We start from the raw sequence: 26,875 nt of genomic DNA, 5'->3' as shown, positions 1-26,875 counted from the left end.
TGCTGTGGTTTCTGAACCCTCGCCCCGGGTCACCTCCGTTGGCATGGCCCTGGCCTCGATGGTCATGGGGGTGATTCACCTGTGTCTGGCGGTTAAGTGCTACCTCTTTGGTTAGGCCAGGATCTCATCACCCTTGGTGACACGAGGGAGTGTCTTCTGTCATCCCCAGTCCTCAGGGGGCTTCTTGAGGATGCCAGGGCCCTCCGCATGGAAGGGCATGTTCTCTGTCCGGTCCTGGAGAATGTAGTCAGGTTGGGTGGGTGTGGGATCTGGTCACTGTTTTTACCTTCCCACTTCTTGGAGCCATCTGACACCTTCCTCAGGATTCCAGGGCAGTCCTGGCATCTCCACCTCATTTCCTGTAGGCAGATGTCCTGTCCAGGTTCCAGGGAACCAGGTTCCAATAGCACAGCCTTTACCTGGAAGACAGCTCACAGGTCATGGGAGAATGCACTGTGTCAGCCCCTTCCCACTATCCACCTTATGCCCTGCCCCCTCAGTTGCCCAACCCCCAGCTCCATAATTAAGTCCCAGCCTTATTTTTCTGGCGGGAGATGTAGGTCTCTTAAAATATTGCCACAGAGTTCCCGTAATTCCTGTCAGCGGAAACAAATCCAACTAGGAACCATGAGGTTGCGGGTTCGATCCCTAGCCTCACTCAGTGGGTTAAGGATTTGGCGTTGCCATGAGCTATGGTGTAGGTTGCAGACGCGGCTTGGATCTGGCATTGCTGTGGCTGTGATGTAGGCCGGCAGCTACAGCTCCGATTAGACCCCTAGCCTGGGAACCTCCATATGCTGCAGGTGCGGCCCTAAAAAGCAAAAAAACAAAACCACTATCACAGAAGCCTCTAGCATTCACAGAATGCCCTGAGTGGACAGTTGACTTGAGTCTGTCAGCCAATCTCTCCAAAGCTTCTGATCTGCTAATAAAAGCCAGCCAACCTCACAGTCCTTCCCATACCAGCACCCCACCCCTCAGTCCCATTCCACAGGTAGAGCTAATACAAATGCCAACTCCTCCCCCGCCTCCTCCCAGCCCTGCACAGGTGAGGGCCCTCATCTTCATGTTTGCATACCATGGGCTACCACCACCCACGCAGCACCAGCTGTGTGACATTGGTGTTTGACATACAGGAAATGAGAATTTCAGGTCCAGACTCTTATCCTGAGGATCTGCTGTTTAGGCCAGTCCTGGTATCAGTTGTCTTAATTTAGGTTCCTCTGGAAGCAAAATGGGAAATAAGGGCTTGAGTGCAAGTGATCTGAGAAGTGGTCCAAGAGGCACAGGTGGGAAGAGGCAGCAGCCAACACCAGGATGTGCATCATGGTTCTTGCTCTGGCATCAGGGCCATGATTCTGCCAAGGTCTCCCGGAAGGTACACAAAATAGCTCCCAAATTGCCTGCCTAAGGGATAGGGTCGTTATCCACCCCCACTGACTGAGGGTTGGCCCCAAAGGCACAGCTTCCCTCCGACTCCTGGGATCCTGGGAAAGCAGGTGCCCAAGGTTGGGGGGCAGGAAGGCATGCAGACTTGAGCGACGAGTTTGAGATGGAATACTGTCAGCACACAGTAGACAGCTCATGCAGGACCATACACAGGCACTGACACAGACTTTTTTTTTTTTTTTGGTCTTTTTGCCTTTTCTAGGGCCGCTTCCGCGGCATATGGAGGTTCCCAGGCTTGGGGTCGAATTGGAGCTGTTGCCGCCGGCCTACACCAGAGTCACAGTGACGCCAGATCTGAGCCGCATCTGTGACCTACACCACAGCTCACGGCAACGCCAGATCCTTAACCCACTGAGCAAGGCCAGGGACCAAACCCGCAACCTCGTGGTTCCCAGTCGGATTCGTTAACCACTGCGCCACCACGGGAACTCTGGCACATATGTGTTTTAAAAAACACCTTTTGGGAATTCCCATCGTGGCACAATAGAAACCAATCTGACTAGGATCCATGAGGACGCAGGTTAAATCCCTGGCCTCGCTCAGTGGGTTAAGGATCCGGTGTTGCTGTGGCTGTGGTAAAAGCCAGCCTCTACAGCTCTGATTGGACCCCTAGTCCGGGAACCTCTATATGCCACTGGTGTGCCCCCCCCCAAAAAAAGCAGCAAAAAAACAAAACAAAACAAAAAAAGCCACCTCTTGGAGTTCCTGTCATGGCACAGCAGAAACAAATCCGACTAGGAACCATGAGGTTTCAGGTTCAATCCCTGACCTCACTCAGTGGGTTAAGGATCCAGCATTGCCGTGAGCTGTGGTGTAAGTCTCATAGTGGCTCGGATTCTGTGTGGCTGTGGCTGTGGTGTAGGCCAGCACCTGTATCTCCAATTAGACCCCTAGCCTGGGAACCTCCTGTGCCATGGGTGTGGCCCTAAAAAAAAAAGAGCAAAAAAAAAACAAACCCCAAAATCAAAAAAAACCACCTCTTGACTTTCTCTTTTTTCTGTACATTTCAGAGATCTCTCCACAGTGACAAGAGTCTATCCATATAACTCTTGGGAACTATGTAATATTTCAAGTGTGTGTGTTATGTGTGTGTACATTCATGTTGCAGTATGCATACCATGGAAAACATAATTTATTTCATCGGTCAACTTTTACATTTTTATTTATTTCCATTTTCATTGAGAAATAGTTGACATACATCACTGGATAAGTTTAAAGTGAACAGCATGATAGTTTGGTTTGCATACTATGAAATGATGACCACAGTAGGTTCAGCTAACATTCATCTTCTCACATAGATACGATAAAAAGGAAAGAGAAAAAGAGAGACATTTTTCTCCTTATGATGAGAACTCATACTCTCTTAACAACTTTCCTATATATCATACAGCAGAGTTGTTTATAGTCATCGTGTTGTACATTACATCCCTGGTACGTAATTATCTTATAAATGGGATTTGGCCACCTTTCTCCAGTTCTTCCTGTTCCTGGCCTTTTTGTTGTTTTGTTGTTCTTTTTTTTTTAGGGCTGCACCTTGAGCATAAGGAAGTTCCCCAGGCTTGGGGTTGAATTGGAGCTGTAGCTGTCGGTCTGTGCCACAACCTTAGCAATGCAGGACCCAAGCTGCGTCTGCAACCTACAACACATCTCACAGCAACACTAGATCCTTAATCCACTGAGTGAGGCCAGGGATTGAACGTGTGTCCTCATAGATACTAGTCGGGTTCGTTTCTCTTGCACCACGACAGGAACTCCCTGCTCCTGACTTTTTAAGTTGTATCAAAATTTTACTAGGAAAAATTTGCACACATACAGAGAATTGAAAACATTTTATACCCACCATTCAAATTCTACCATTAACATATTACCATTAATCTATCCTTCCATCCATCAATTCATTTTATATTTGGGATGAATTTTAGACATCAGTATTCTCCCCCTCAAGTATATCAGCATGTATATCATTACCTAGAGGTCAATATTTGTTTATGGCCTCTTTTCTCCTTTTAAGTTAACACTTCACATACAATGAAATAAACAAATCTTAAGTATACTGTTTGATGAGTTTTGACAAATGCACATACCTAGTAATTCAAAACCCTAAGTTAGCTATAGAACATTTCCACTGCCCCAGAAATTTCCTTCATGTTCCTTCCAAAACATTTTTTTTTAATGGCTGCACCTGTGGCATGGAAGTTCCCAGGCCAGGGACTGAATCTCAGCTGTAGCTACAGCCTATACTGTAGCTGTGGCAATGCCAGATCCTTTAACCTGGCTGGGCTGGGGATGAAACCCACACCTCTGCAGCGACCCAAGCTGCTGCAGGTGGATTCTTAACCTACTGCACCACAGTTGGATTCTTAACCCACTGTGCCAGAGGGGAAACTCCTCCAAACATTGTTATTTTCTAACGATACTCTTTTATTTTTATTTTATTGAAAAAAAGTTCTATAATAGTTTTAGTTTTAGGTGTACAGCACAGTGATTCAGTTATACACATATATGTATGTATTGTATATATATGTATTTTATATTATATATATATACTTTTCCAGAATCTTTTCCATTATAGGCTATTGCGAAATATTGACTAGATTTCCCTGTGCTATATAGTAGGTCCTTGTTGTTTATCTGTTTTATGTATAGCAGTGTGTATCTGTTAATCCCAAACTCCTATTTATCCGTCCCCCCACCCCCCACAACACTCTGTTTTGTTTTAATGCTATCAACTTGTCAGAGCAACTCTATCAGGGGGCTTTTAGAATGTCCTGTGTTTCAGATTTGGCTTATTGCTTCCATGTGGTATTGTTAGATTCAGGTTCAACTGAGATTTAAGTTCATTAATAAGTACTGCTTCTAGGTGGGGCTGTGTACTTTCTGTTAAATCTCAACAGGAGTCTCCATTTTTATGAGGTTGACAGCAGAGGGATCATGTAGAATCTGCCTGATCTCTTCCTTAGAAAATTCCATCAAGCCTGCTGATGGTTTTAGCCTCCACTGATGATTACAGCTGAAGTCCGTTATTTCATTAAATGTTAGAAAAAGGTGTTTTTCAGACTCTATTATTCCATCTGCATTTATTAGGTGGAATTCTGTGAAGAATTTTCCATTATCAACCTTTTGGTTACCCTGAAATATAGTGTTTATATGAAAGAGAAATAAGCTGTTTGGTTCTTTCCTTTTATCATTTTTGGAGTGAGGAGTTGGTACTCTAGCAATCTCCAGAGGTGACTGGTGAATTCTTTTTTCCTTCTGTGTATCATTCTGAACCCATAGGTGTTAATAATCTTGGAGCCTTTTGTGTTTTTTTCCAGTTGATATGTCTCTTAAGCTTTTCTCTCAAAAAAAAAAAAAAATTGCTCAAAATGTTCTACCTGAAGCCAGTGGGAACCTCTCCAGTTTAGGCCCCATGTCTATGCTACACCTAGTCCCCAGTTCTGTGGGTTCCTCCTGCCCACTGCCCACCTTGCTGCCACCAGCATAGTCCATGACTCTGCTTCCTGTATTGCCCCTTCAGGAAAAGACCAGAGTGCCAAATATTTGAAAATACATGTCTGATCCTATCACTCTTCTGCTTAAGTTGCTCTCCATAGCTCTTGGCATAAAGTCCAGGCCCTTGGACGTGGACTTCAGGGAGTCATTCAGTCTGGCCCCAGCCTGTCCCCTCCATTTCTGCTGTGCTTTATCAGTGTTGAGGTTCCCTGCAGCTGGCCCTCCCTCCACCAGAGCTCATGGTTCCTCTGCCTGTGTCACTCATCCCCTTGGCTAACTCTTCCTCATCCTGGGGCTCAGCTTAGCCCAGTCATTCTCAAATCTGGCTGTACATTACATCATCTGGGCAGCTTGAAGAAATACCAGTGCCTGGGCTCCATCCAAGATCAATTAATATCTGCATGTCTGGGCGACAAGGCCTGACCTTTCTATTTTGGAAAGCTTGCACAGGTAATTCTGATGTGTAGCCAAATTTGAGAACCACAGTTTGGGGTGTTCTTTCCTTTGGGAAACCTGTCCTCATCCCTGGGTTACGGGCCATTTGTTAATGTTGCTTCCAATGCTCCTTCTGCTCTAATGATCCCCCCTCCCCAGCTTTACTGAGATATAATTTGATGGATAACTCTGTGTGTGTGTGAGGCGTACAGCCTGGTGATCTTAGCCTCATTTTACCATCCAAGCCTCACCATGCTGACTCTCAGGTTTCTTCCGTGCTTGATGGAAGCTTCTTGTGGGCTGTGGCCACATCTGTGTGGTTCCTTTCTTATTACTCAGCACATAGTAGGTGTTTGTAATATAATATTTGTAAGTGGTTGGTGGGTAGGTATTTGAGCTGGGTTTTGAGGCTACTTGAATTCAGGGATGGTGCTCTGCTGTGTGGGATGAAGGCCGAATTTGACTGTCTGCCAAGATCATTTCTTTCCAACCTCATCTTCTCCTCCAAACCCCTTCCCTTCGACAAACAGACTTCAGATAGCTCTTACCTTTTCTGAGTTCTGCCCAAAGTTGCTCACTCCTTTTCTACCTATGCAAAGAATTTTCTCAGCCTTTTTTTTTTTTTTTTTTTCGGCCACACCCCTGGCATGTGGAAGTTCTTAGGCCAGGGATCAAGCCCATGCCACAGCAGCAACCTGAGCTGCTTCAGTGACAACACCAGTTTCTTAATTCACAAAAGAACTCCCCCAACCAACATAGAATTTGTGAGAAACCCTTATTTGACATTTAATCATGTGCATGTTGTAAGATGTTTTCAAAATCATCCCTTGGGGCATCTGATGTCAGAAATAATTTTTATATTTTTGTGAGTTTCTTGATTTTGAATGGCAATTAAAGCACTGTTTACTAGAAGAATAAAGAGATATTAAATTGACACTCTGGCCTTTAAAAAAAAATGATTCTTAAGGAGTTCCCTTTGTGGCTCAGTGGTTAACGAACCCGACTAGGAACCATGAGGTTGTGGGTTCAATCCCTGGCCTTGCTCAGTGGGTTAAGTATCTGGCGTTGCCTTGAACTGTGGTGTAGGTTGCAGATGCAGCTGAGATCTGATGTTGCTGTGGCTGTGGTGTTAGGCTGGCAGCTATAGCTCCAATTGGACCTGTAGCCTGGGAACCTCCATATGCCATGGGTGAGGCCCTAAAAAGAAAGAAAAAGAAAAAGGTTGTTTAAAAAAAAAAAAAAAAGCCTATGGATACATAAGGAATCTTATCAACAATGTTGGATGCTAATTACATGGATTTTTATAGCCTTGTCCCGTTGGCACCTGAGGCCTGTTGCTTCCTTTTTCCATCCACCAGAGGGCAGTGTTCTATTCTGCCTCACAGCTTCCCCCTTTGGACTCTTCCCTTTTTTCTTTTTAATGTTTTGGGGTTTTTGGTTTTTTTTTTTTTTTTTTTTTTTTTGGCCATTTCCACAGCATACGAACTATCCCTAGGCCAGGGATAGAATCCAAGCCACAGCAGTGACAACACCATATCCTTAACCACTAGGCCACCAGGGAACTCCTCCAGGTCTTTCTTTTCAAATTCTAGCTTTTCAACTCTGGAAGTGATTGCCAAAGAGTGTTTCTAGAACTTTGTTTTGACTTCTAGGAGTTCTCCTGTGGCACAGTGCATTAAGAATATGGCATTGTCACTCTAGCAGCTTGGGTCACTGCTGTGGCTCAAATTTGATCCCTGGCCCAGGAACTTCCACATGCTGCAGGCATGACCAAAAAAAAAGAAAAAAAGAAAAAGAAGAAATTTGATTTGAATTCTAGAAAATCTTACATCTTATATCATGACCCAATGCAACTCTCTATGTGCATATATAACAAAAGTTTCATGAAATAACACTTGTCTTTACTCTGTGTAATGCACTGATTTTCTCTACTCTCTTTCATTAAAAAAATGCCGACCATTACCCAGATTGAGCTCATGACTCACAGACTGGGTTGCAGATATTGCCTTAAAGTTCATTTAGCCCGGCATCCTCTGTCTTTTTGGATAAAGAGATGCAGGATTAGAGAGAGATGCTCAGTCACTGTGGGACTCAGAGCAGCACCTATGATGAGGCTTCAGGCCTTCAGATTCTACTCTGTTGCTTTCAGCTCAGCGACATTCCTGTTGAAGTACATCCAGTACTCTAGCAGGTCCCGCAACCTGGGGCTTTGTCACACCATAAGAGCTCCCTGCGGCAGGGTTTTCTCTTTGGGAATATAACTTCCACAGCCACTGATGGCCACACTGGTGACTGTGTCTGGAATCCTGAATGTGGATCCTCCCTGCCCTAACTTAGTTGTAGTTTATCACTCAGAACCAAGCACAGACACAGACTAAATGGGTGGGGAGTCACTTGCCACCGTCAAAGTGTCTGCTTCTGAAATGCAGATGGAAGTTCTCATGTGGTCTTGTCCTTGCTCTGCAGAATGCCCCCCTGAGGACTTTCAAGATCGACTACAACCGTAACTGCTTCCTCAAGGATGGCCAACCATTCCGCTACATCTCAGGAAGTATTCACTATTTCCGCATGCCCCGCTTCTACTGGAAGGACCGGCTGCTGAAGATGAAGATGGCCGGGCTGAATGCCATTGAGACGTAAGTAGGAGGCTGGGCCCTCACCTGGGCCTGGACACCCACCCTGGAGGGAGGGTCCAGCTGCATCTCTCAGGGCAGCGGTTTCACTGTTCAGAACTGGGAATAGCACAGTCTGGTGTTCCAGGAGCAGCTTGTCATGGCTTGACTGCTCTTCTTCAGACAATTAACCACTTCATCCAACCTTGAACGTTGTCATCAGAAATCACAAAATGAAAATCAGTTTTAAAGGGCAAAGGGAAGTGGGAGTTCCTGTCATGGTGCAGGGGACACAAATCTGACTAGTATCCATGAGGATGAGGGTTTTGATCCCTGGCTTGGCTTAGCAGGTCGGGGATCCGGCATTGCCGTGAGCTGTAGTCTAGGTCACAGACGTAGCTCAGATCTCATGTTGCTGTGGTGTAGGCCGGCAGCTGTAGCTCCAATCTGACCCTTAGTCTGGGAACTTCCATATGCCTTGGGTGCGGCCCTGAAAAGCCAAAAAAAAAAAAAAAAAGGCAAGTAACTATGATTGAGCCTTTACTGTGCAGGGCACATCACATAGATGTACCATTTCTCCAAGGTCAGTGTTTCCACTGACAGCCAGTGAAACTGAAATTTGCCAGGGCATGTTTTGTTTGTTGTTAGGCCATCCTTGTGGCATGTGTGTGGAAGTTCTGGGGCCATGGAATCAAATACGTGCCACAGCAGCTACTCAAGCCACTGAAGGGACAATGCGAGATCCTTAACCTGCTGTGCCGCTAGAGAACTCCATGAACGTGTATTTTTGACCAGAGGTTTGGCTGAGATTTGAAGATAAGGGAGTTTGTGGGCAGCCATAGCTCTTCTCAGCTTCTAGGGGGATATGCCTTGTTGGGTAGATTCCTGAAACCTAGTTTATCTTTGTGGTTCTGCCAGGGTGATTCTATAGACCAGGGTTACAGAATTACCCCAATAACTATCTCTCTTTACCTCGTCTCCTCTGCTGTTGCAAAGTGACTGATTCAGAAGGAAGTTGGGGTGGCTGGCCACTCTGGTTTTTGCATTACTGATGTGGACTGCCGATAACTTTTTTTTTTTTTTGTCTTTTTGCCTTTTCTACAGCCGCTCCTGCGGCATATGGAGGTTTTCCAGGCTAGGGGTCGAATCGGAGCTGTAGCCACTGGCCTACACCACAACCACGGCAACGCAGGATCCGAGCCGCGTCTGCAACCTACACCACAGCTCACGGCAATGCTGGAGCCTTAACCCACTGAGCAAGGCCAGGGATGGAACCCGCAACCTCATGGTTTCTAGTCAGATTCATTAACCACTGCGCCACGACGGGAACTCCGCCGATAATTTTTTAAAGATAAAGGGTGATAAAACCCAAAAGAAGATTCCTGGGACAGATAGTCAGGGAGAATCCCACTTGTTGTTCTGGTCCTAAGGCCTCTGGGACCTCCCTGTAATTTCAACACTCAAGTTCTGAGGGACCAAGACTGTTCCAGGGAGCCCTGAAACCATGAGACTGTGGGAAGGGGTCACAAGCCAGGGGTAGAGACCTCTGTGGTAGCAGCAGGTGGCTTCATATTTAAAGGTACGTCTTGCACTGCAGGCAGCCAGGGAAGCTGGTAGGAGTTTTTGTTATTTTTACCTCCCTTCAGGCTATTCCTAATTTTTGTCGGGAGGACACAGAGGCTGAAGGCTTTTTCCTTTTTTTTCCTTTTTTTTGGGGGGGGGGGTGGTCGCACCCATGGCACATGGAGGTTCCCAGGCTAGGGGTCCAACTGGAGCTACAGTTGCCGGCCTACGCCACAGCCACAGCAACACGGGATCCGAGCCTCATCTGTGACCTACACCACAGCCCACAGCAATGCCAGATCCTTAACCCACTGAGCGAGGCCATGGATCAAACCCACAACCTCATGGTTCCTAGTTGGATTTGTTTCTGCTGCACCATGACAGGAACTCCCTTTTATTCCATTTTTATTAAGAAGTATTTTTCAAAAATGAAGTATATCTCATTACTTTCACACAGATATTTTCATTTTTCCTAAGCCTTACAAAGGTATATCTAATTTAAGCATTAAACAGGAATGGGCATTCTTTGTGGGTCATAGCCTTAAAAATACCACCCTCCCCCCAAAAAAAAGAGGAAAGAAGAAAAGAAGCTCTCTTGTGCAGCAGGTTAAGGATCCAGTGTTATCACTGCAGTGGCTCATGTCACTGCTGTGGGGCAGGTTTGGTCCCTGGCCCAGGAACTTCCACATACCATGGGTGTGGCTCCCCCACCCTCCTACTCAAAATAAAGGTTTCCCTCAAGTTTGATTTGTTTGAGTAGCTGCTATGACAACTCAAAACAAGGCTTATTTCCCAAGGGGCTACCTTAGAAAGATGTCTGTGTATCCTGCCAGTCTATAGTTCTGCAGATTGTTCAGAAATTCATGCAGAACACCTGGATTTTTGAGCTGTGTCCAGTAAGGGGCTGTGTGTGTCTTGGCAGGTACGTTGCCTGGAACTTCCACGAGCCCTGGCCAGGAAAGTACCAATTCACTGGGGACCATGATGTGGAGTATTTTATTAGTCTGGCCCATCAGCTGGGACTGCTGGTGATCCTGAGGCCTGGACCCTACATCTGTGCGGAGTGGGACATGGTGAGTGTGAACAGACTGGCTTGCCCACCCAGTGCACTGACAGGCAGACCTAGGGGAGAGGCGATTAAAGCGGTAGAGGGAAGTCTCTCGTTCCAGACAACGTGGGCTCTGATCGAGCAACCCAGGAGTCCTTTACTTTAGGTGGTGTCCAGGCAAAAAGGAATAGTCAGTGCTCATGCACTGAAGTCAGTTTCTTCATCTGTGAAAAGCGGTTCCTGGTGGGGCCTCTGCCTTACTCACAGGGTAGCTATTAGGTTAAGTGGAGTAATCAACCTAAAAGTCTTTGATTCTCAGAAGATTACATTCAGGCAAAGCAATCTTATTTTTACTGTGTTTACAATGTCTAATCTCCTTGAAAGTGACAAATCGAAAGCCCTGCCCTGATACCCCTTGTCCATGACACTTTTCTTCTTTTCTCTCACTGCTAACAGTCATTTCTGTCTCCCCTAAGACCTTATCATGGCCTCTTCTTTTCTCTTTTCCCTATCCTAGGGAGGATTACCTGCTTGGCTACTGGAGAAGGAATCTATCGTTCTCCGTTCTTCCCATCCAGGTGAGTTGTTATAGATGTTGCGAGAGAATTTAAGGATGCTTAGATAATTTTTATCCAAAGGGTCAGGTTTTTTGAAGGCTGGGGTACTCCTGTCCCAACACATCTGAAAGTTTAGTGAAAGTGTGACTGTGAATCAGCATCCACCAGACACTGGGTGTGTGAGAGAGAAGTCTCGCTCGCACGACTTGACCAGATCGCGCTGATGCCCTGCTAACTTTTTGAGTTGGCTTTGGGCCCTGATTGTGGTTGAAGGGCTGACTTGAATGCTTTCTCTGCCTCTGTTCTTAGTATAGAACATGGCCAGTGATGGCTCCCAGCTAATCAGAGTGGCAGATGTAGTTTCCAAGGTGGTGTCACTGGATTTCTCAGTAGCTGCAGTGCCTTCTGTCCCTTTGTGTATTTTTAGAGTGATCTGCAAATGATATATATATTTTAAAACCACAAAAAATTATTATAACTGTAAATCCTGATCAATCAGAAGGCCCCATTTAGCTGCATTTCTGTCTTCTGAAGACTTCAGTTTCTCTTAGTGATATGCTGGTTGTAAGAGCAGCCAACGTTGACAAAATTCACTGTATAAAAGGCTAGTGTTTTATGCTCTATATGCCTTCCTTTCTTACTGTCCTAGCCTCGCATTTTACACTAAGTATATTGTAGTATTTTTCCACATATTATCTCATTAATCCTTATAGCAACTTTATGAAGCATATACTCTGTTATTCCCATTTGACAATGTAAATAGACCACTAATTAGGACTTAATTTAAAAAAAACCCTGCTGTGACAGAGAGCAGGACATATCACTCAGTCATTCATTTCTTCATTCAACAAACATTGGTGGATATCTCCTGTGCTGCAGGCTTTTTGTCCTAGCAGTATGGACAGATAGCAGGCCCTCTGGTCCCTGTCCTCTGAGAGCTCCATGGAGGAGGCGACTCCTGGCAGAACAACTTTTGTCAGACTCTTAGTGCATGTGGTGCCCCTGTTTTAGAAGGCAGTTGTTGAACCCAGTCTATCTGATCCCTGCTACTAGCCTCATAGTAATAGGCTGAATTGTGTCTCTGTAGAAAAAAGGTGTGTGATGGTGTTAAACCTGGTTGTTTTCCAGACTACCTTGCAGCTGTGGACAAGTGGTTGGGTGTCCTTCTGCCCAAGATGAAGCCTCTCCTCTATCAGAATGGAGGGCCAATTATTACAGTGCAGGTAACAGACAGTCAGAGTTGCAGTTCACTCTTCCTGTTGTGAAGTCTATGTATTTGGACAAATCTATAATGGCATGAACCCATCATTATGGCATCACACAGAGTATTTTCTTTTTTTTTTTTAATTTTTATTTTTTCCATTATAGTTACCCAGAGTATTTTCATTGCTCTATTAAGCAATGTTTCTTTTCTTTTCTTTTCTTTTTTGAGCCACAGATACAGCATATGGAAGTTCCCAGACTAGGGGTTGAATCAGAACTGCAGTTGCCAGCCTACACCACAGCCACAGCAACACCAGATCCAAGCCACGTCTGTGACCTACACTATAGTTCAAGGCAATGCTGGACCCTTTAACCCACTGAGTGAGGCCAGGGATCAAACCCACATCCTCATGGATACTAGTTGGGTTCTAAACTAGCTGAGCCACAACGGGGAACTCCAGAGCAATGTCTCTTAACCTTTATTTCATTGTTGCCCCTTATAGAGCCTCTACAGACTTTTTTTCTAATTGCCCCTCATGAAACTTTAAGACCTGAGATATACTATATAATTATATTTTATAACAACACATACATACAAATAATTTGTGCTTTATATGAAAAAGAATAAGAGGGTTTTTTTTAATCCTATAAGAATCAGTTCCCCCAGATTCTATAAAACTCCTAGAAGAAAACAAAGGCAGAATAGTCTTTGGCATAAATTGCAGGAATATCTTATTGAGCCACCTTCTAGAGTAATGACAATAAAGGCAAGAATAAACATATGGGACCTAATAAATTTAAAAGCTTTTGAACAGCAAAGGAAACCATAAAAAAATAAATTAAAAAGACAACCCACAGAATGAGAGAAAATATTCTGAAATGAACCAACTGACAAGAGATTAATCTCCAAAATACATATCTCATGCAGCTTTAATCAAAAAACATACAACCCTATCAAAAAATGGGCAGAAGACCTAGATAGACAGATGACCAAAAAACATGAAAAGATGCTCAACATCACTCATTATTAGAAAAATGTAAATCAAAAACTACAATGAAGTATCACCTCATACCTGTCAGAATGGCCATCATGAAAAGGTCTACAAACAAGAGATCCCTTGTGTCACAGTGGGCTAAGGATCCTGCATTGTCATTACAGTGGCCCAGGTTGCTGCTCTGCTGTGGTGCAAAGTTTGATCCCTGGCCCAGGAACTTCCACATCCCTTGAGCACAGCCCCCCCCCCCAAAAAAACCACAAAAAAACAAAAACAAACACCTACAAAAAAAACCCCAATAAATAGGGTATGGTGGGAATGTAAATTGGTGCAACCACTATAGAGAACAGTATGGAGGTTCCTTAGAAAACTAAATATACAACCACCATATATGATCCAGCAATCCCAATCCTGGGCATATATCTGGAAAAAACTATAATCTGAAAATATACATGCATCCCAGCATTCATAGCAGCACTATTACCATAGCTAAGACATGAAAGTAACCTAAATGTCCACCAACAGAGAAATGGATAAAGAATATGTGGTGCATATATACAATGGAATATCACTCAGCCATAAAAATAATGAAATCATGCCATTTGCATCAACATAGATGGACCTAGAGATTATCATACTGAGTGAAGCCAGAGAGAGAAAGACAAATATCATATGATATCATTTATATATTGTATCTAATGAAAATGATACAAAATAATTTATTTATAAAATAGAAACAAACTCACAGATTTCAGAACCATTCTTATGGTTACCATAGGGGAAACCATAGGAAGAGGGAGGAATTAGGAGTATGGGAATAACATATACACACTACTGTGTAAAATAGATAGTAAGAATCTACTATTATAGCACAGGGAAATCTACTAAATAGTCTGTAATAACCTATATGGGAAAAATGATACATATACATATGTTATTGTTTCACTTTGCTGTACACCTGAAACTAAATACAACATTGTAAGTCAACTATACTCCATTAAAAATAAAAAATAAAATAAAAATTAAAATAAATCAGGAGTTCCCACTGTGGCTCAGTGCTAACAAATTCAACCAGTATCCATGAGGATGTAGGTTTGATCCCTGGCCTTGCACAGTGGGTTAAGGATCCAGCATTACCATGAGCTGTAGTATAGGTCACAGGTGTGGCTCGGATCTGGCGTTGCTGTGGCTGTGGTGTAGGCTGGCAGCTGCAGCTCTGATTTGACTCCTAGCCTGGGAAACTCCATATGCCACAGGTGTGACCCGAGAAGGACAAAAAAAAAAAAAAAAAAAAAAAAAGAAGTAAAAATCCTCAGGGATGCTCTCCATCCCACTGAGAATGCACCCTTGGGGGATCCCACCCTCAGCCCTATTGCCATTTGCACCTGATAATTCTTTGTTGTGGAAATTGGAAAGGTAGGATGTTTAGCAGCATGACTTGGCCTCTACACACTAGAGGCCAGCAGGACACCCACCTCCAATGCAACAACCTCCAAATTCTCCAGACATTGCCAAATATCTCCTGGGCAGCAAAATAGCTCCTGGCTGAAAAGCACTGATGCTATTGGACCCAACTGAGCATTGATCATGGAGTGCAAAACACCAAACACACTGAATGTTTGACCAGAGGAGATCAAGTAAATAATGGTACCTCTGTATCCAACACTTGCCCTGGTTTTTGCCATGGGCATCTTGTATAACGTAGTAAGGAGAAAAGTGACATTATAACTGGTGCATATAGTATGATACCAGTTTTGAGGTGAAAAAACAATGACTATATATTATTTGTGTATATTTAAGATTGTGTCAGTGTGTGTGTGTAAATCTGGAAGACCATGCCAAAATGCTTAGAGTGGTCACCTCTGGGTCACAGAATTAACAGATGATTTTTTCATTTTCTTTTTCTTTTTCATTTTCTAATACTTCTGCCATGGGAAAGTATTAGTTATGTTTACAGTACTGATTATCTATTATAAGGGAGAATGTTACTACAATCTGAAAACTAACATGTTGGTGGTTTTCTTTTCCTTACTTCAGGGAGGTAATAGGAAGTAGGTTTTTGTGCTGAGTTGCTTTCTGGAAAATGAGTTTTGAGGACTCAGGGTAGGAGATATTTAGGGGAATTACTAAGATTTGTCATCTCAGAGATGCTCAGGCAATTTCTGCAAACAAAAGCTTGCATTAAAATGAAGACATTGGGGAGTTCCCATCGTGGCTCAGTGGTTAACCGAATGCTACTAGGAACCATGAGGTTGCGGGTTCGATCCCTGGCCTTGCTCAGTGCGTCAAGGATCCGGCATTGCCGTGAAGCTGTGCTGTAGGTCGCAGACGTGTCTCGGGTCCCACATTGCTGTGGCTGTGGTGTAGGCCGGCGATTACAGCTCTGACTCGACCCTAGCCTGGGAACCTCCATATGCCGTGGGAGTGGCCCATGAAAAATGGCAAAAAGACAAAAAAAAAAATGACGACATTGGGAGTCCCCTGATTTTTTTCCCTGCCTCTTTTTTAATTTGCAGGTTGAAAATGAATATGGCAGCTACTATAGCTGTGATTACAACTACCTGCGTTTCCTGCAGAAGCGTTTCCACTACTACTTGGGTGAGGATGTGGTCCTGTTCACCACTGATGGGGCGCATGAGAAATTCCTGGCGTGTGGGACGCTGGAGGGCCTCTATGCCACAGTGGACTTCGGAGTAGGTTGGTATCTACTGTAACAGATACCTAGCTAAGCAGGCAGGTTTGAGCTTCTTACTCACTCACTCAAAGCAGCTATTGTTTAAGTGCACAGGCATACTGAGTGAGATTTCCCAAATGTTCCTTTATCAGGTAGCAAGTAAAGCAGACGACCTGATAAGGCACCCTCCATTGCAGAGATCGTTTTTTGTCAGCTGAGTTGGCCTTTAGGATAAGGGTCTGTTTCCAGTACTGGTGGAGGTGGCTGCAGTCTGGAGTCCTGTTCTCTTAGGGGCTGCCTACCAGGAGCAGTTCTAGCTATGAGGAACTCCACCTTTCAGGCTCTGTCTGGTATATGCTGCTCTTCTCTGTTCCCCTATCCTCCTAGTCGAGGCTGGATGCTCAGGCTGGGTTGGGGCCATCATGAACTCAGTCCTGGAGTGTAGGGAGCTTACTTGGCACTTCTCTTTTCTTCTGCCTAAGAAGAAGAGTAAGACGTGGCAATCACCTTCTCCCACAAACACATCAAAAAAATGACTCACATAGAACATCTACTGAATGCTGGCAGAAGACCTTAAACCTCCAAAAAGGGCAAGAAACCCTCCACAGACTGGGTAAAACAAAGGAAAAAAGAGAGAAAGGAATCAGGATGGGATTAGTATTCCTGAGAGGGAGCTGTGAAAGAGGAAAGGAACCCACACCCTGGGAAGCCACCTACCTGACAGGAAGATCAGCCGAGACAGAGGGGGCTCAAAGCCTCAGAGAAAAGCATAGCAGCTGGACTGAGGAGGGCAAAGCAGAGAGAGAGAGAGGCACAGACTATTGGTACCACCTCCTGGGACACCACATCCTAAGAGGCTCAGAAGTGAGTTGGGCACTGAGACTTAGGCTCTGAAAGTCAGTTCCAGGGAGAGGACTAGGGTTGGCTTTGTGGAAACAGCCTAAGGGGCTAGGGAGTGGTGCACATGTCAGCCAAGGGAACCCAGGAGGAGATCTGGGCCCACAGGAAAAGCTAGGCACCACTGTTGGGGAGGGCAAGAGGAAGAGGGGTGGATTGCCATAGGAATATCCTTCTCTGCACTCACACAGACTTGGAGGGCAGAGCTACAGGCAGCGAGCACCTCCTGTGTGGGCTACAGGTGGCGGTGCCTGCTGTGTGGGCTAAGCACGACAGGGGTGCCTCTTGCATGGTCTACAGGTGGCAGCGGGCAAATCAGTCATCTCAGACTCCAGGGGTGGACATAGCCCACCACCATTAGGGGTTTGTGAACAGGCACCACCTGCAGCCCCAGTCACCTCACAGGTCAACACAGAGGAGGGCACTGTAACCGATCACCACCCATTATTGCTTTCACTCCCCTGGGAACGCACTTGCCCTGCAGCTGCCACTGCCAAATGGTCCAGGCACCACCTACACCTGCCTGAGTGTCACCGCCACTTCCCAGGGCACTGCAACTAGAAGCAGCCTGCACCACCATCCTGCGGGTCCTTGCCACTGTCAAGGACCCAGCAACAAGGCACTGCTACTAGCGCTGCCCACTGCCTCCATCTTCCTGGAAGCACCTGCAGCACCCTATCAAGAGGATTACAGCCTACACACACTAAACCAAAAGCAGCCCTCATGCCAAAAATAAATACTAAGCCCTCACAAAATATCCTGTGTCATTCTCACATATAAATAGCCCTCCAGGACTACAGTAGTTGTTTTCAGCTGTTTTCCTTAAACTCACAGCATAAGAAAAGTAAAAGCAAAATGAAGAAGCTCAGGAACCATTGCCAGTTAAAAGAACAGGAGAATTCCCCCAAAAGAGCAAACAATGAAACAAACCTCTGCAGTCTAACAGACAGTGAATTCAAAAAGGAGATAGTGAAAATACTGAAGGAAGTAAGGGCGAATATGAAGGAATTAAGAGTGGATATGAACAGTAATGCAGATTCTTTTAGGAACTAGAAAATATAAGGAGGAGCCAAGAAAAATTAGAAAATTCATTTGCAGAGATGCAAACTGAGTTAAAGGCAGTGAAGAGCAGAATGAATAATGCAGAGGAACGAATTAGTGACTTGGAGAATAGAATAACGGAAATCACCATATCAGGACAGCAGACAGAAAACCAAATGAAAAAATGTGAAAGGAATATAAGAGATCTATGGGATAATATAAAGTGGACCAATCTATGCATAATAGGGATTCCAGAAGGAGAAGAAAAAGGGGATAGAAAATATATTTGAAGAAATTATGGCTGAAAACTCCAAATCTAAAGGAAACAGACATCAAGACACAGGAAGCACGGAGGGCCCCAAATAAGATGAACCAAACAGGCCCACATCAAGATATACAATAAAAAATGGCAAAAGTTAAAAAGAGGATTCTAAAGGCAGCAAGAGAAGAACAAAGAGTTAATTATGAGAGAACCACCATAAGGCTATCTGCTGATTTCTCTGCAGAAACACTACAGGCCTGAAGAGAGTGGCAAGATCTATTCAGAGTTCTTGGGAGTTCCCGTCGTGGCTCAGTGGTTAGTGAATCCGACTAGGAACCATGAGGTTGTGGGTTCAATCCCTGGCCTTGCTCAGTGGGTTAAAGATCCGGTGTTGCCGTGAGCTGTTGAGTAGGTCGCAGATGCGGCTCGGATCCTGCGTTGCTATGGCTCTGGCGTAGGCCGGTGGCTATGGCTCCAATTTGACCCCTAGCCTGGGAACCTCCATATGCCATGGGAGCAGCCCAAGAAATAGCAAAAAGATGAAAAAAAAAAAAAAAAGATCTATTCAGAGGTCTAAAAGGGAAAAATTTGAGCCTAGAATACTCTACGCAGCAAGAATATCATTTAAAATAGAAGGAAAAATAAAGAATTTCTCCAACAAACAAAAACTAAAAGAGTACAGCAATACTAAACCCATTCTAAAAGAAATACTGAAAGGGCTCCTCTAAATAAAAGCGAAGAAGAAAATGACGGAGGAAATCACAATTGGAAAGTAATCACTTAAATAAGCCAGTATATAGATCTAAAAGGAAAAAAAAAAACCTATTGTAAAAGTGAGGTATCACTTTACACTAGCCAGAATGGCCATCATCAAAAAGTCTACAAACAATAAATGCTGGAGAGGGTGTGGAGAGTAGGGAACCCTCTTACACTGTTGGTGGGAATGTAAATTGGTACAACCACTATGGAAAACAGTATGGAGTTTCCTCAGAAAACTAAAAACAGAACTACCATATGATCCAGCGATCTCACTCCTGGGCATGTATCTGGACAAATCTTTCACCTATATGTTCACTGCACACACTATTCACATAGCCAAGACATGGAAACAACCAAAATGTCCATCAACAGATGAATGAATTAAGAAGATGTGATACAAATACATAATGGAATACTCTTCAACCATAAAAAAGAACAAAATAATGCCATTTGCAGCAACATGGATGGAACTAGAGACTCTCATACTAAGTAAGTCAGAAAGACAAAGACAAATACTATATCCCTTATATCGGGAATCTAATATATGGATCAAATGAGCCTATCTACAGAAAAGGAACAAACTCATGGACATGGAGAACAGACTTGTGGTTGCCAAGGAGGAGGGGGAGGGAGTGGGAAAGACTGGGAGTTTGAGCTTAGTACATGCAGACTAGTGCATGTGGAGTGGATAAGCAATGAAATCCTGCAGTATAGCAGAGAGAATTATATCTAAACACTTGTGGTGGAACATGATGGAGGATAATGTGAGAAAAGTGTATAACTGGGTCACTCTGCTATGCAGCAGAAATTGACAGAACATTGCAAATCAACTAATTTTAAAAATTAAAAAAAAAAAAATTGGGAGTTCCCATCGTGGTGCAGCAGAAACAAATCTGACTAGGAACCATGAGGTTGCGGGTTCAATCCCTGGCCTTGCTCAGTGGATTCAGGATCCAGTGTTGCCATGAGCTGTAGTGTAGTTTGCCGATGTGGCTCAGATCCTGCGTTGCGGTGGCTGTGGCATAGGCCAGTGGCTACAGCTCTGATTAGACCCTTAGCCTGGGACCCTCCGTATGCTGCAGGTGCGGTCCTTAAAAGACAAAAAAAAAAAAAAAAATTCATCTTGCCTGATACATCAGTGCTGTGTAAGCTGCTGAGGTTCTGCACATGAAAGGATGGCTAGGATGCTTTAGGCTGTCATAACATTAGGAGGTCTTCTTTTAGGTTGAGAGCAGCTTTCATAAAAGTCATGCTAGCTAAATGCAGTATGTGATGCTGAAAAAGATCCTGGACATTTTTTTTCCTTTTTTTTTTTTTGGTTGTTTTTATGAGAACATTATTGGGACAAGTGAAATCTTTAAATAAAACCTTTAGATTAGAATATAGTATTCTATCAATGTTAATTTCCTGTTTTTTTTTTTAAATCATTGTATTTTGTTTATTTAAAGATTGCCCTTGCTCTTAATAATTGCACACTGGGAGTTCCCGTCATGGCGCAGTGGTTAATGAACCCGACTAGGAACCATGAGGTTGTGGGTTTGATCCCTGGCCTTACTCAGTGGGTTGAGGATCCAGCGTTGCCATGAGCTGTGGTGTAGGTCACAGACGTGGCTCAGATCCTGTGTTTCTGTGGCTCTGATATAGGCCAGTGGCTACAGCTCTGATGAAACCCTTAGCCTGGGAACTTCCATATGCCTTGGAAGCAGCCCAAGAAATGGCAAAAAGACATTTAAAAAAAAAAAAGAATTGCACACTGAAGTATTTAGGGGTAAAAGGCCATCCTGTCTGCAAGTTATTTTCAAGTGGCTCAGAAAAAAAAAATGTATATTTATAGAGAGAGGAAAAAAACTGATAAATGTGGTAACATTTAACAATTGGAGGATCTGGGTAAAGGGAATATGAATTCTTTGTATTCTCACAGCTTTTCTACGAGCTTGAAATTATTTCAAAATAAAAAGTTACCCCTCCCCCCAAAAAAGACCAACTCTTCAAGTCGCATAAAGACCCCTCCTTTTCCCTTCTGAGGGATAAGATGCCTCCAACGTTGCCTTCCCTTGAAAAAGATGTTGAGACTGAAATTGCACTTTAAAAGAGATTCTTCTATGAGTTCCCGGCATTGCTCAGTGGTTAACAAATCTGACTAGGAACCATGAGGTTGTGGGTTTGATCCCTGGCCTCACTCAGTGGGTTAAGGATCCAGCATTGACGTGAGCTGTGGTGTAGGTCACAGATGCGGCGCGGATCTGGTGTTGCTGTGGCTCTGGCATAGGCCGGCATCTATAGCTCTGATTAGACCCCTAGCCTGGGAACCTCCACATGCCGCGGGAGAAAAGACAAAATAAATAAATAAGTAAATAAAGAGCTTCTTCTACATTACCCACAAAGAAAAGAACTGGCTCTAAGTGACTTGAGTGTTTCTAGAAACATGGTACATTGCTGAGAGCATCTGGTGATGAAATAACTCATCTACAAAGAGCCCCAGGAAGTGGCATGTTGGTTTCCTCTTGCTTTGGCACACTTCCCAACACAGTGACGAAAACGCACAGTATCGTTCTGTTGAGCAGAAAAAACTGAAGATTATGATGAGCTTGTTGTAAGCATCATTTTATGTGGGGTGACAGCATGATGGCTTCTGCTGTGGGTTGAATGACAGACATTGCCAGGCCAGTGTACCTGGGGCAGGTGGCACTGCAGCAGCTTCATTCATTCCTGGGCAAGAGGGGCACTGCCTGGGGTCGGATCTGGATGCCACCTAATGCTTAATGGTGAGAAATTTACAGCCATAAAGTATATAAGATTCCAGTTACATTTATTTATTTATTTACTTATGACCATGCCTGAGGCATGTGGAAGTTCAAACATATGCCACAGCAGCAAACAGAACTGCAGTGACAATACCAGATCCTTAACCCTCTGTGCTACAAGAGAACTCTGAGATTGATTGGTTGATTGATTCAGATTCCATTTTTTTCTGATCAGCACATTCTCTCCTGAAAGCTGGCCTTACAGAGAGGCCCAAGGCCTGTCCTGAAGCAAGGGGTTATTTGGAAGCTAGGCTAGTGCTCTTTCCACTGTGAGATACCCACTTGAGAACTGGGTAAATGGGTTGTGCAGTGTGGGGCCAGGGTGGCCTCTGCTCTGGCTGGAAAGACACTGTGCTCACTCTTTCAGTGACATAAGGCAGCCCATTGTCTGTGGAGAAACACCCCTTTCTCCTTTTCAAAGAGGGGAGAATGGAAGATGTGGGAAACAAGACAAGACAGAGGCATCCTAACAATTTTTTCTTTTGAGTATTTCAAAAGAAAAAATTGAGCACAAGTGGTCTAGAATGGCTGGTGAGGGACATTGAAATTTATAGAGTATACTCCATTATTCAGGGATAAACATAATTAGAGCATATTTGTCCCTTTGATTTATTAATTAAGTGGCAGATCTTTGTGGCGCTAATGATGTGTATGGTGCTGTGGAGGCCACAAGGAGGTATGTTCACAGCAGGGCCATCCTGTAGGGAGCATCTAGGTCAGCCAGAAGTCTGAGTGAAGAGAGACACACACCAGACATGTGTCCAGGCGCTGGGGAAACAGAGCAAGCACAGGCCCGTGCTGTGATGTCCCAAAGGGAATGCAAGTTGGGAGAGGCCACAGGCACTGTTCACAGAAGAAGCATTTTGTGGTCCCCACGGCCTGTCAGATGGATAGTCTCAGTCCCCACCTAGAGCCAGCTTGGAGGTGTTCCAGGCCCATGGGGGTGTGGCGGCAGGTAGGGCTTCAGGCTCAAGTCCTACAAAGAGATCTTTTTATTTAGCTTCATGTCATTCCCAAGGTTGACCTTCCCCCCCCCTCTCTTATTTTCAGATGCCAACATCACAGCTGCTTTTCTAATGCAGAGGAAGTATGAACCCAGAGGACCCTTGGTAAGAATTGGGCATGAGGTGTGGAAAGGCTGCCTGTACTAACTTCATTCCTGCTGCTGGGAGAGAGCCATTACCTGCTGTGGAGGGTGGGAGTGGATCCTCAGTTTCTCTGAGTTGAGGGTCAGCAGTTAATTGGATTGTAGGGATCCCCCCTCTGGACACAGGAGTGAACAGCAGAGCATTTCTGCTACTTGACACTGAGCCCTGCACTGGAGGAGGATGGGATGGGGACTAAGTGAATAGCCTGGCTCAATCAGGTTGCATTTTTTTTTTCTTGGCAACGCCCGTGGCATGCAGAAGTTCCTGGGCCAGGGATCGAACCCTCACCAGAGCAGCAACTTGAGCTGCAACAGTGCAATGCCAGATCCTTAACTCAATGAACTCTACAGGCTCTGCATTCTTGCACACCTCATTGCATTTGGTCCTCATGGCAGCTCTCAGAAGTAGTATTATTGTCTCCATTTTCAGTGAGGCTCAGAGAACATGTCACTTTCCCAGGGTCCTACAGATTGTGAGTGGCAGGGCCAGGATTGGAGTTCAGGTCTGTGTTACTTGAGAGTTCTTTGTGACAGAGCTTTTCCACCTTTAATGTGCTTATAAATCATATGGGGATCTTGCTAAAAGGTAAACTTGGATCCCTTGGAGCTGGGTAGGGACTGAGATTCTGCATTTCTCTGAGAAGGATCCAAGTGACCTGGGGAGGTAGGTTTGCTGACCACTCTGGGTGTCATGGATCTTTGTGGCATGCTGTGTGGGCAGGAGGTCCTGGCAGGTGTGCATAGCCCATCACATGTATGCATCCCTCTCTGCACGTCCCTTCTCCACAGCAGTTGCGATTGTTACTCCACCTAGTGTAAGAGGTCAGGCTGCCCTGCCTGTGTACACATCTTTGTACAGAGCAGCCTTTTCTGAACCTGGTCTCTGCTTGAAGTGAGCAGTACAGAACCTACATTCACAGACCTTGGGTGGGAGTAGAGAGACAAGAAGGCCCCAGAACGTGTCTAGATTTCTTTTTCTTTCCGAAAAGTAAGGGCTTGGCAGGGTTATGCCCAAGAGAGACATGAAGTGCTTGGGGTCTGCTTGGCAGAATATCTGGACAGATATACCTCACTTTAAGTGAACCTGGGATCTGAAAATCTGGATTCACACAAAGAGTGAATTTGGATCTAATTATTTTTACAAAGTATTTTGTCATCTGATTCTTTTCCCCAACAAACTTTCCTACCATATTTAAACTGGGGATTAGTTAACAACATTTTAACCAATTGATGCAGGTATGGTTACTCAAAATGGGGTCTGGCTGCTCACAACTTTAAAGCCAATAAAGAGGCAAGATTGGTAGAAAGGAAGGTTTGCTTGATTTCAGAGGCTGGCAACCAGTAAAGGGTGGGTGAAGCAGGCTCATGTCCAAAGACCAGCTCTTCCCCCACCCCCGGACAACCAGTGGGCAAGAGCTCTTAAAGGGGAGTTTCAGGGGTGTGTAGGTGGAGGAAGGGAGCTGCAGGCAGAAACTGCACAGCCCATTCTGACAGTCATCCTGAAATTGATCATGTAGTGTTTGACCAGCATCATCTTGATTGCTTTCAGTGCAGTTAATCATCAGTTCCAGAGTCAGCTTATTCCCATTTCTTGGAGGCCAGGTGTTTTGGTTTTTGTTTGTTTGTCTTTTCAGGGCTGTACCTGAGGCATATGGAGGTTCCCAGGCTAGGACCTGAATCAGAGCTGTTGCTGCCCGCCTACACCACAGCTCACAGCAACGCCAGATCCTTTTTTTTTTTTTTTTTTTGTCTTTTTGCCATTTCTTGGGCTGCTCCCATGGCATATGGAGGTTCCCAGACTAGGGCTCCAATCGGAGCTGTAGCCTCCAGCCTACACCAGAGCCACAGCAATGTGGGATTCGAGCCGTGTCTGTAACCTACACCACAGCTCACGGCAACACCAGATCCTTAACCCACTGAGTGAGGCCAGGGATCGAACCTGCAACCACATGGTTCCTAGTCACATTCGTTAACCACTGAGCCATGATGGGAACTCCATGCAACGCCAGATCCTTAACCCCCTGAGCGAGGCCAGGGATTGAACCTGTGTCCTCACGGATGCTAGTCGGGTGCATATCCACTGAGCCACAACAGGAATTCCTCTAGGAGGCCAGTTTTCAGAATTACGGCATCTGTGTCATGGCTGCAATCTGACATCATGTAATTAACTTCTTCCCCTGGTGAGGTTTTCAGTCTCTACAAGACAGTTCATAGAATATGGCTCAGAATATGACCCATAGCCCTTGAGAAGGAAATAAAAGTCCTTGACTCTGTCTGATGACTAAACTATTGTTTGGTCTTGTTTGACTGTTTTCCTTTGCTTCATTTTCTCACTTCTCTGATTAAACTTATTCTTTGACTAAAGTTTTTCTACAGACAAAAGGCAGGTGGAGGACATGAGGCAGGAGGACCACAGGGTCCTGCTCCATTTCAGTCCCTCCTTTTCTTTGATGCTTCTCAGCCCTGAGGATAGACAGGTACAGCACAAGAAAGGGAATAAAGTTTTGTATAGAGAGGTTAATCATAAACTTGGCAGTGGAACTTGGTTTTAGTTCTATTTCTGTTCCAATTTTTCACAACTCTTTGAGGAAACTGGAGTCATGGACACTTTGGCTACTTACTGCTTAATTTGGGGAATGGACACAGTGGGAAATAATCTGAAATTCCAAGCTTAGTATCAATATTTTGTATTATGAAAAACATTACCTCTCTCTCTCTCTCTTTTTTTTTTTTTTTCCTTTTTAGGACTGCACCCAAGGCATATGGAAGTGGAGCTATGGCTGCTGGCCTATGCCACAGCCACAATAACGCAGGATCTGAGCCACATCCTACACCGAAGCTCACAGCAACTCGGGATCCCCCACCCACTGAGAATGGCCAGGGATGGAACCCACATCCTCTTGGATACTAGTCGGATTTGTTTCTGCCAGGCCACAACTGGGAACTCCCATGAAAACTTTACTTCTCTTTTTGATTGCTTTGTCATAGCAACTGGACAAACATATGACACTTAGTAGACATATTACAATGAAGATAGTAATCAAAATGCATCTTTGTATTATTCTCTGAATGTGTATTTTTTTTCCCCCTTAATGGTTAAAGAAGATATACAATGTATATTTAATAGGCCACAAGTTCAGGCTGTTTTGGTTAGCCTAAAGTTCAAATTAAATCATGTATAAGCCAGAATGACTTCCCCCGACCTCAAGAGGTGAACATTTTCTCCATCATTTTTCCTTTTTAATTGCAAACATTTTCCTAGAAAGCATTGTTAACCTATATACTTTTCCAGCATTGCAAGAGTAGCTCAGTTGCCTACTCTGGGTCCATTCATGTCCTTGATGCTAGGCCTACTTTTCTTTATATATTGGCCTAGTTATTCATATTGGGGGAAAACTAACCAGACACAACAAACAAGAACAGAGGTATGCTGATGGGGGGAAATTTTATAGACCATTACCTTTTACAGTTATACCTAACTGTCACACAAACATTATACATATGCTTCAAGCAGTAAACTTAAAGCCAGCTGTAACACACATCATAAGTAGTTATACTCTGCAACAACTTCAATGAACAATTATTTTCCATCCTGAACACTGGGGTCAAAAGTGCAATCAGAAGTAAAACAGGAGTTCCCGTCGTGGCGACTAGGAACCATGAGGTTGAGGGTTTGGTCCCTGCACTTGCTCAGTGGGTTAACGATCCGGCATTGCCGTGAGCTGTGGTGTAGGTTGCAGACGCGGCTCGGATCCTGCATTGCTGTGGCTCTGGTGTAGGCCAGTGGCTACAGCTCTGATTCAACCCCTAGCCTGGAAAACCTCCATATGCCGAGGGAGCGGCCCAAAGAAATAGCAAAAAAAAAAAAAAAAAAAGAAGTAAAACAATGGGTTTTTATTAGAATTCTTTACCATATTTCTCTTTAAGATGCCTCAAG

At 44.5% G+C, this 26,875-nt stretch overlaps 1 protein-coding gene across 1 annotated transcript in view; it reads left to right on the top strand.

Moving 5' to 3' along the window:
* Positions 1 to 26,875, top strand: part of GLB1 (galactosidase beta 1) — a 102,408-nt gene that overhangs the window by 18,984 nt on the left and 56,549 nt on the right. Inside the window, exons 2-7 of the mRNA XM_047769533.1 lie at positions 7,843 to 8,012; positions 10,474 to 10,624; positions 11,117 to 11,177; positions 12,285 to 12,379; positions 15,871 to 16,051; positions 22,842 to 22,900. Coding sequence (XP_047625489.1) covers positions 7,843 to 8,012; positions 10,474 to 10,624; positions 11,117 to 11,177; positions 12,285 to 12,379; positions 15,871 to 16,051; positions 22,842 to 22,900 — 717 coding nt within the window. The remainder of the gene's footprint in view (positions 1 to 7,842; positions 8,013 to 10,473; positions 10,625 to 11,116; positions 11,178 to 12,284; positions 12,380 to 15,870; positions 16,052 to 22,841; positions 22,901 to 26,875) is intronic.

Source organism: Phacochoerus africanus, chromosome 1 (assembly GCF_016906955.1).
Source record: "Phacochoerus africanus isolate WHEZ1 chromosome 1, ROS_Pafr_v1, whole genome shotgun sequence".
Classification (NCBI taxonomy): Eukaryota; Metazoa; Chordata; class Mammalia; order Artiodactyla; family Suidae; genus Phacochoerus; species Phacochoerus africanus.
This window is presented reverse-complemented; position numbering and strand designations above follow the sequence as displayed.